This window comes from Mizuhopecten yessoensis, unplaced genomic scaffold (assembly GCF_002113885.1).
Source record: "Mizuhopecten yessoensis strain PY_sf001 unplaced genomic scaffold, ASM211388v2 scaffold1607, whole genome shotgun sequence".
In the NCBI taxonomy this organism is placed as follows: domain Eukaryota; kingdom Metazoa; phylum Mollusca; class Bivalvia; order Pectinida; family Pectinidae; genus Mizuhopecten; species Mizuhopecten yessoensis.
The window spans coordinates 7,849-19,154 of record NW_018404131.1 but is presented as its reverse complement, the minus strand read 5'-3'; the positions used below and the strand labels follow the sequence as shown (position 1 = coordinate 19,154).

Genomic DNA, 11,306 nt, shown 5'->3' with positions numbered 1-11,306 from the left:
CCGTTTGCAAGAAGCTGTGTATGCTAATTGTTTCAAATCGCATTGCTCTTCTGACAGTGTTTTAACCATATGCTTCATCGTGTTTACTAGACAGATTTGAGATTTAGCTGAAATGGGAACATGAGTCAATTCATTGCCGGTGTTTGGGATAGCAATAGTAGATTTTTCAACCCATTGCCGGACAAATGCATGACTATTTGTCCCACCAAATCCGAAACAGTTAATGCAAGCAGCTCTTGAACCGTCGTTAAGTGTAGACCATGTTGAAACTGATGTAGGTACATCGAGTTCATATTTCTCAAAGTTTATCCTAGGATTTCGAGGAATTGAATGAAGGGATGGTACAATTTTCCCATACTTCATCATTAAAAGTGTCTTGATGATACTTGCAGCTCCAGCTCCAGATTCGAGATGTCCGATGTTGGTTTTGACGGACCCGATGAATCGCTGTTCTGTCACGTCCTCATGCTGTATCGGATAATCTTTAAAGAAGCTACCAAGACTGTTGACTTCAACGGGGTCACCGATAGGCGTACCGGTACCTGCGGAAGAAGAAGCACAAATACATGTTTTTTCTTATAATCCGGATGTAAGATTTTTTTGTGTAATATTGGAACAATTACTTTTAACATGTTCTTTTGAATGACTTTAATCATAAATACTGTTATTTTGGCCGTTATTTAGATCAGTTTTCAGGTTACAAGTGTAATAATTATACTAAGTGAGCGATGCATTGGCCCTCTTGTGCAATGCGATTTAAGGAATACATGTTTCCATAAGACCGTCTAGCCAGTGAATCTATCACAGAGGACGTTTACCGAGCCTGCATCTAACGAACAATGTATGGCCCATGTCTTCTCATCACGTACATACCGTGTGCCTCTATGTACTGGACATCACTGGGGTCGATGTTGTAGGAATCCAGATACATATCATGAAGAAGTCGACTCTGTTGGATCTCGGATGGCGCAGTAATTGGTTTTGCAGTCTGTCCATCCTGGTTGCAGCCCGTACGGATGGTCGCCCATATGTGCCTGCCATTCTTCCGGGCCTGTATATGTAACAATCAGATGACATGGTAATCAAAGAATTAACGCAGTGACTGACTTTAATACGACTTATCTTTGCTTATGGCATAGAGTTTGTAGAAACGATAGTTGCCCTTTACCTCAATATCGGGCGATTTATTGTGCACATATATCTCTTCTACATTTAACATCATAGTTGACATATATATCAAATTATTAGTATAATCTACTATGTGAATAGACAAAATATCTTAAAAATAAAAGCACAGATAGATCATGGCGCAAACATAGTTGAAAAGATATTGTAGAAATGTATTACTTCCCGAATTACATTCCTAAATGTAAACAATCACGTTCCAATATAAACACATGTTAATAAAACAAAAATGTTGCAATTGTAAGTAATAATACGTGCTATCACGAATACAAACCACGTACATCACTTAGCCTCTCTAGTATGACGATGCCACATCCTTCTCCCCGGGCGTAACCATCAGCGTTAGCGGAGAAGGCTTGACACTGGCCGGTAGGTGACGCCATCCGGGCTTTCGTCAGAGTGACGAACATGTCTGGATACAGAATACTGTTGACACCGCCACATATCGCCATGGAAGACTCGCCTAATTAAAGGTATATACATTTAACTAAGACACTGATTTAAAGCGACTTTGTTTCACTTTTGCGCAGGGTATGGATTCTGTACGTTCCGTTTTTCCTAATACATGGCAATTAATACATTTACACGATTTAGAAACAGGCCAATTCACCAACATACATGCATAACCCTTGAATATATCTGACACTTATATTCTTACTTATGATTGTCATTTTGATACATGTACAATATACAGAACCCATACTACAAAGTACCAATCCTAAGATTGCAATGCCACTGAAACGGAGTTTTCTAACCCATTTTAGAAGAGCATGATGACATTTATAAACCAGGGCATATATTTCTTTCGACTCACTTTAATATTAGGCCTTGTCAATCACTTTCTAATGGGCCGTAAAACAATACAAAAACAAAACAACACGTCAATCTGAACTGCTGATGTGTTTAGAGGGTTTTCAGGTTCCTTACCAGCATAAGACTAAGCATACTCTTATTCAGGCGTTTGTTGATATTCAGGCAAGTCATTTATCAGTTACGAAGATTACAATATTTGACTGACATTTTACATGGTATAATATAAAACTCAACCATGATATTGTAAAAGTTAACACACGTTAAGGATGTACACCTCGGAGAAGTCAAAAAATTCCTGTATTAAACTTTTTTTCTTATATGAATTTTTAGAAAAGGGAACACAACAGGTGATTTAATGTGAATTTTCGGGTTTTGACCATTTGAAGAAAAATTTATACAATTTCTTCCAAATGTGTTATCAGAGATGCATGAATGTTTGTTGAATTGTTAAAAATAGTATTTTCTTTTAAATTATGAAAGTAAAATTTCCTTATCTTATTTTTTTTACTCAGAAATGCGATTTTAGTTACCCCTACCCCTTATTTTTTAATGAAAAAATGCAAATTTTTTCACCATTTTTTGCAGATTAAACGCTTGATATAAGAAATTCCTGTATTAAACTTATTTTAGTAGTCAATGAATCAAAAGAAAATGTGTTTCTCTTTCTAAAACAGCCACAAAAATGGCGGGTCGGTGTGCAATTTTTTTTGTCCCATTATTATTTGTGTTATTTTTCACCTTTTTCGGGGTCAAAAATCAAAAGTGCTTCAGTTACCCTAATACGTACAAAAATAATACCAATAATATATAACTTTCCACTTTTTTGCATATTATTTTAATCATATTGAACATTATAAAGTTGTACAGCAAAAATTGAACCTGCTACATTTAGAAATGGTGACACAATGACAATTTAAGTGATCAATCTAGTGTCAAAAAAGGTGAAATTTTGCCCTTTGTGAAGCACAAGAAATTCATTTTTTTTTCAAAATGGCCGCCAGATTGGTATTTTTTTTCAAATTCTTTTAAAAAATATTCTACACACAACAGACATCTAGTTTTTTTTTACATGTTTTTCAGATGTGTGTTTGCTATTAAACCTTTCATAATTTGTTAAATATTACAAAAACCCGTTACACCAGATCAAAACGAGACTTGAACGTGACTGAAACGTCAGAAGAGTACATCCTTAATACCAAACTACGACCTACCAAGTCTCAGGGACTGTGTTGCGAGGTTGACGGCCACTAGTGACGAGGAACAGGCGGTGTCAATGGTAAGTGAAGGACCCAGCAGGTTGTAGTTGTACGACACGCGAGCAGTGATGATGCTGGCGGCGTCGCCAGTCACAGAGTAGTTTGTCATCAGCGAATAGTCCCCGTCCTTAGATGTCTTTGAATCACTGTTCATGGCACCAATATAAACACTCGTGGGCGAACCATCAATCTCTGCTCGTGTGATCCCGCCATCCTCCAGCGCCATGTGCACACATTCCAGCACGTATCGCTGCTGGGGGTCCATTTCTGAGGCCTCTTTCTCAGCAATGCCGAAAAAGGCATTGTCCCAAATATCATGTCTGTAAAGGCCAAAACAGGGGTATTTTAGTAATGTCATCTAGTACTATCGTATAAAAGCACATGGCCAATTTGTAGTGAACGTTTATACAGGTCATATATCTAAAACTACTGGATAATTACAATTGACGATATGGATTTTTTAAAGAAAATTGAACACCCTCAATTGGGACCCTTTTCAAAATATGCGCACCAGCAGAGTGCGCATTTCACTTAACTAATTGTTCTTTTGTCTCTTGCCTCTTCTCTAGTGTAGATTTCGTCGACAATTTTCTAAAGAAGGTCGATTTTTCACGTAAATGAACACAATGTCACGCAAGAAGTTCGTAAACATGTAAAATATTACAGTGAAACCTATAAATGATATTGGTTATGAAAAGATGGTAATTCGTATTCCTTCGCAAACATTCAGCATTTAGGTTAAGCACCCAACAACTGGATTATCCGTGGTCATTTTCATAAGACCGGACAAGAGACACCAATAACACACATAGCGACACGTTCTTTGCCGTAAATATGAATATGAAAACCAATTAATTTATATTCGATACTCAAATAATTTATTACCTTCAGATTTTGTCGAACTAGAAAATACAATTGTGTTGAAATGTTAATTATAGATATATATTTTCAAAAACTCTTTCGTCCGAGTTGAAGTGGCAGTGATGAATCGATTATCTGTCCATCCATGTAAAGAAAGCATGATGGTTTTATTTTATTTAACGTCTAATTTACAGCCAAGAATGAGATTTGAAAAGTGAAGCGCGCATCGAATCTGGTGACTATCTCCACCCGATCAAAAATCAAATGGTCGGGTATTTTGGACAACGAAGCTTATGAGCTAAAACCTTGCATGTTGTCCGTTCGTCGGTATGTTTTCTGAATAACACAGGGGCCAACGTACGCTTGCTGGCATTAAGTGGAATAGGAAGTTTAATGAATGAACTAAGCTAGCCAACTTTGAAGTCTGAATAGTTAAATCTTCCGACAGAGTTTCAAAAAGCGTAAAGTTGTGAAATGCAATGTGTGTGTTCTGGAGGTAACATGTTAATGTATTTGCCTCCTTAGTTATTTGCCTCCTTAGTAAATATTTATTGAATATCAATGCTCTTTTTCCTACATTTAGTTTAAAATATCATCCGACTATTGAACAAGAGGAACGAGTGCTGTACTGATTCCAAGATGATTTTTTTTTATCAATGCTTGTTTAGACTGCGTTGAAAAGTGAGCATATTATGAATGTCTGTAACCAAGGAAAGAATAATACTAACAAATGGTGTCCATTTTGAAACGTAATACATACACATGGTGTCCGTGCGATCCCCCCGAAGATTAAGGGTTGAGGTAAGAAAGTGCCAACGTTAACCAACTACATGTTGTTAGGGGCGACTAATGTTGGGATCCAAAGCTGACTTGGGGATCAGAATGTAAACGTTTGTCTAAATACGGAAGGCAACAGGTTCCTCCCAGAGCCGGACGTACCAAAGACTCTAACTTGGGCGGTGGTTACTCCCTGTCGTGCCAGGTTCGTTCAAGAATAGGCTGACTGTAATGCATGCATTATTCTTGAGATTATTGTCGACATGTGTATCCTACTCCTGCAGAATCGGGGTTGGTATCTTTCTTGTCTTCTGTTTAGGGGCCATCGAATAATCCAAGAAAAGACCTGCTATATCCCACCCTATAGGTATCGTCAGATCGATCCCCTTCAGAATCGCGTATTTTGCCTTGTCTTCTACAAAGAGGACATTGTGGAAATACACCAAAATTGATCCGCTGCCCCATTGCAACACATGGGAACCTTTTCGTTTTCTAATTTCCCTGTCTCATTTCTTTTCAGCCTACTTTGTCTTTACGGCGGTGACTCCCAAGGCACTCGTCCTCGTGTGACCATTTCTTACTACGCATTTGGGTAAATGCTGTCCTCCGCTTTTAAAACACATATAAATGATATATGTCTAATTTCAAGCAATCTTTTAATAATCATAAATCATCATATTTTTGTTTGTTAGTTAATACATCACAGCAAAGAGAGGTATCACTAAGTTCATATGCCGCCAACAATCGGTACGTACTGTACACCACGTGACAAGAGGCAGCATTAACCCGATCCGGCTAAAGTTACCCAGCGCGCCCTTTTATCAATAATGAAAATCATTTCTGTTTAAACTTGCTGATACATGAACCTTAAAACAAAACAAATGTGACTGGCACTGCCTTTGACTTGTGTCCAGAGGTTAGACGGGGTAAAGTTGTGGACGGTCAATAAACTTATAAAGGAAACATCTTGGAAATGTATAACCTCATTTCACATTATCGTATCGTTGTCTAAAATGCATGATATTGAAACATTTTATGTGTATACTGATCTATCGGGTGCGCTATGCCAAAATTGGGTATTGCTGTTACATTTTCCTTAAATGCAATTGGCATTCATATTGCATATAAACCGTATCTGAAAGCATTTTAATGTCTTAATGAACACACCCGGAATGAATACATTTTAACAATGTATCTTTTTTATGTATATACTTATGAGTAGCAAAAGGAAAGGGTGCACAAAATTAACACGTGCGGGAGAGGTTAAACTCGAGATAAATAATCAAATTCCTACCAAACGTTCTGCATTTACGGAAATTGTTACAATTTGTTCACCCGTTGTCAGCATAATTTGACCTGGTGGAATATTGTGCCTGTTTTACATTGCCCTTATTTATGGGGAAACGACGAATGTTGCCTTGAACTACGGTAAATATTTCAACTCGGCCGTTTACATCTCATTATTCTGACAAACATTTTCACGGTTTTTTATTCTCTTTTGTTTTGAGAGAAAATTTCATTTAATAATTGAAGGAGAAATTCGTCATTTGTTACCTTTTCGCATAATTTTGCGAGAGTGAGATGCAAATTTATCATCTGTTGCTAGGTTAGGGGTGATAAAATAATCAAAATACAAACGAATACTAGAATTAAAAAAATCATTGTGGTATGCTTTCATTTTGTTCCGTTTCGATAAACTTGACACACATTTTGATTGGAAGAAAACACCATGACATAAAATGTAATGCTGTCACGCATGGAACTGTCGTAAGAGATTATCTTACGCTGACGTAACAATCAAGGTACAGAGTGGTAACTTGTAACTTGGGAGAAAACTGGAGTGCTCGAAGAAAACCAAACCGAACCGTTGCTGTCTTTGCAAAGGACGAGGGCACTATCAACTGCGCCATTCGTCAGACCATATCACCAGGTCCATTTATAAGTTAACATATCTTAGAATGAACTGTTGCAAATGACGGCAGTATCTTACGCTGATGTAACAATCAAGGTACAGAGTGGTAACTTGTAACTTGGGAGAAAACTGGAGTGCTTGAAGATTTGAGCTATAATGAGCTACTCTGTAACTCTACTTTCACAGGCTTGAAACAAAAAAGGGGTTCTTTGATGCGAAAAATCATGATGTGTATTGTGAATACGACTCCTCTATGATGCAGCAATTTCTATAACAAATTAGCAAAGAATAAGTCCTTTTCAGGCATTAGGACTTTGAGCACCCTTAAACTAAGCAATTTTTCAATACAGAACCAGTAATTGTCTCGTTGCCTATATGGACAAACTTGACATTAACTTTTATATTACTGATGACTTGTAAAGACACATGATCTTGGCAACATGCCCTGTATGCTGCACGAAGACACGTATACACAACACACATGGAGGCACATATTTAAATGACCTTAGCTGTTTATAGGACGTTCAACTCTATAAACCAAACCAAACCGGGACAAAAAGTAGGAGATGTGAAAAGCTAAAGAAAATTACATAAATATAAGTTAAATAATGATATGACACATGACATATTACCATGAGAGTTTTAGAATTCTGATGTTGACCTTGTAACCTGTTAATGGCATTAACGTGTAGCGCATCGTTAGGAAACGATACACATTATTAAAATATGTAGGACTCGCTCTTACTGACCCTACCACCAGGGTTATTGCTCTATCTTCAACATTTCTTGATTTCACAATCACAAACTCAAATTTTGCTTAAACATATATCACAGCGACCCTGCCTCGTGAAGTGATAACTGTTCTTTCACTGATATTCCCCTTTCTTAAAGATATTAAACTTACATTCTTAACGCCCCTTCAGCACAGAAGTGGTCATACGGGGTATTTAAAGCTATGTAAAACAAGTAAATAGACATTACATAAAACAACCGAAGATGTCATTATAAATATCGAAGGTGGCTATGCTAAGCTATATCCTAACTTTTAAAGCAGCGTGCAAGGAAGTTAATGATATTCAAACAATGCCGATTTAGCCGAGATTTCAGAATATTTATCAAAACTGCGACCCCCTCTAATTAACAATTCTTGAACAATGCTAGTTAGTATGATCATTTGATATTATCACGTCTACAAAATAACATCGTACTGTCTTGATCTATAACTTACTTATGTATACCTAAAATGATATCACGTTTAAATCTATACGAATGACCTTACAAGCCTAGTATGTTTTCTATCCGTCCTAGTAGTACGATCTTTACGATAAAATATTACTGTATTACAAGGAATGAACATTCGTTGTTTTTGTGGTTGCTATTGAACCACGAAACTAAATACAACAAATTTGAATGGTATACGTGTTATCTACTGTTTGTTAGTATAGATTAGCCATGAAAATTTGTACCACGAAATGATCTAAAAGGCTTCAAACCAAGAAGGAAATTACCACGAACATTTCATGTTATACAGTATTAGACTGGGTTTTTAACGGACCATCAACACAGACGAGATCTTTACGGACAATAAAAGGTAGATATAAAGCATACAAAAGAAAAATTACATTAAACAAACGAATAAGCAAGTGGCTAAGGTTAGTTATAGGTTTTTGAACAAACTAGCGCTTTACAAAAATTAACGATTTCCTTAAGGCTAACTATATACATGTGACGTCAAGAGAACAGTTTGTAAACATGGCGCCAGACTTTGCAAGAAATGTTTAAAGACAACTATCTCACATTCAGGATCATATTTGCCTATTCCATACCATATACAATCTGTATTTATCACTCAGCATTGTATTACTCAGAATACACTCAAGAGAGCCTTAAAATACCCTATACCTTTAGAAACTGTATTATTTTGAAGGACAACAATGAATTTGTTTTATAGGTTTATTATATTCAAATGACAACCAAGTATCCTGTGTCTTTAGATATTATTTGTGCAGGATAACCATTTACTTGTTTCTCGTCACACTCGTCAAATATATGTTTCCAAGGGGCAATCATATAAATATTTTGATTATCTAATTTATTTAAATTGGAAACTAGTAGTTTAGAAATATTTGGAATATAGAACAAAATATTATATAGAAACGTATATATTCGTTCGTTTCAATTGATACATGTAAAATGCATTATAATAATTCACATCTAATCATAGACTTGGACAATAAAAACATTCTTAGTAGTACATGACTTACTTAGACAAAAGTCCTGCTCGGCGGACATAGGTTTTCCCGTAAGCATCCGGATCAGGGTCGTAGATTGCGTCCAGGTTCCACCTGTCCTTCGGTATCTCATTCACATGGTTCTCTCCGTTCACCAACACTTTCCAAAATTCTTTAATGTTATTGGCGCCTGGAAATCGGCAGCCAATACCGACTATAGCTATCTCCTCTACATCCCCCATCGCTAGCAGTACCTATTGCCCGACCATCGCTATTGGTGTAGTCACAATGACAGATCAGCACAGGTATTATATAGTCTGTAAAACGTTACAATTTCATGTTCAGCATTACGCATGTCACGTTTTAGTTTTTTCTCTTCAAACAAAATGAATTCAGTTCGGTTAGATTTATGTCAGGTTGTGCTTTACAAGTGTATGTGTTAATTGCGAGATAAGAAACACTGGCGGTATCGGTTCAGCGCACGAGGTCAATGGATAGACCTTAAACTATTTTGCTTTTAACTCTTATTGTCAACCACCTGTTGGTGAGTTACTGACGAATGCGTAACTATTTCAGACAACTAAAACATATTTATTCATTGAAATAAATTCCAGTTTGACGTTCAGCATTTAGGTAATCTGAAACAACCAGTTAGCCCGTTGTCAGTATAATGTGACCGGGTGTATGTGTCTTCGGCATGGTATTTTATTGTCAGTATAATGTGACCGGGTGTATGTGTCTTCGGCATGGTATTTTATTGTCAGTATAATGTGACCGGGTGTATGTGTCTTCGGCATGGTATTTTATTGTCAGTATAATGTGACCGGGTGTATGTGTCTTCGGCATGGTATTTTATTGTCAGTATAATGTGACCGGGTGTATGTGTCTTCGGCATGGTATTTTATTGTCAGTATAATGTGACCGGGTGTATGTGTCTTCGGCATGGTATTTTATTGGCATTGTCTATTTGCGAAAGGGCGAACCCGATGCCGAATTAAGAGTGCCAAGCCCCGACATGTGTCTTACACAATATACACGACAAATAAGACTTTAAAATAATGACATCAAAGTATATTTTGAGAATATTTTGCACAAAATAATATATTCATAAATCTTCAGAAATATGTCATTAAGGAACAATCAGTTTTAATGTAAGGATTAATAAGTTAATCATCAAGGTGAACTCCCCCCAAAAAACTCACAAAGGTTAAAACTTTTAGATCAGCTTAATCAGTAGTAAACGAAATGGAAACTAATTAAAGATCCAATAGGGTCATCAAAGGATGACACTTCTGTATTTTTCATTGTCTAATAGGTAAATAGATGCACATTGTTTTTAAAAAAGCAATACCTCTGTTTCTTGCATGCTTGCTTGCAAATACGCACGCATGTCATTATGATTCGTTTGTTAAATGAATTCTAACATGAACAAAATAGCCTCGCTAATCCAGCCACCTTCATTCCCAGATAATTAATTGTTCCTAAACAATTTCCTATTACATTAAGATGTGTCGCTATCGAAGCTTATCGAATTTCTACTAATCCTTAATCAGTATAACGATTCATATCGCTTATCTATAACATAATCATAATTGATACATGTCTAAAACAAATTAATATTACTTACCGAATGAAAAAATGGACATGTTGAAATGTGCGTAAACGGAAACGAAAAACAAGCAAGGTAGGCGGTAATTGCTTTGTTTTGTTTTGTTCACGCTAAATGGCCACTTGACATAAAGTCACCTCGGACCTAAAGCGTACGCAAATGGCACGCAAATACTTGACACATAAAAGGCTACAAACAGGAATATATTGGAAAACGATTATCGATATTATATTTTATGCAGATCAATACCAGTGGCTATGAAATGTTCAAAAGAGAATATAGTATCACAAGCGAAACGGTTAGGTTGGTCTTAACCCGTAAGCAAATATATATGCACCAGTAATAAGCTTCAGTCACGTTTGCGCCTATTTCCGAAAAGGCAGTCCGTAGTGATATTCGGTCGGCGTCCACCCGATATCTGGACGGGCATCGGCCGATGCTTCCGGCGTCCGGACGGCATTCATTCGGGCATCGATATATACACGCCATATAAAATGCGAAATATCGTACGGGCTACGTACGTATCCTGTACGTATCTAATACGTATCATGTACGTATCTCATACATATCCCGACCGTCACACGGCTGCACGAACATATTCCGGCTACCAACGACAGCCCGGCCATCGTCAGATAGCCTTGCGAGTCCTACGGGCTCCCTAC

The 11,306-nt window shown here is 36.9% G+C and overlaps 1 protein-coding gene across 1 annotated transcript; it reads right to left on the bottom strand.

Moving 5' to 3' along the window:
- Positions 1-282: 282 nt before the first annotated feature.
- LOC110466210 (putative inactive phenolphthiocerol synthesis polyketide synthase type I Pks15) lies at positions 283-9,295 on the bottom strand (the record flags this gene model as incomplete). Its single annotated transcript, XM_021522592.1, has 5 exons — positions 9,069-9,295; positions 3,210-3,574; positions 1,467-1,648; positions 874-1,051; positions 283-542 (listed from the first exon to the last, which is right to left on the bottom strand). Coding segments are annotated over exons 1-5 (1,194 nt in total), but the record flags the coding sequence as incomplete, so codon positions are not given.
- Between the last annotated feature and the right edge of the window lie 2,011 nt (positions 9,296-11,306).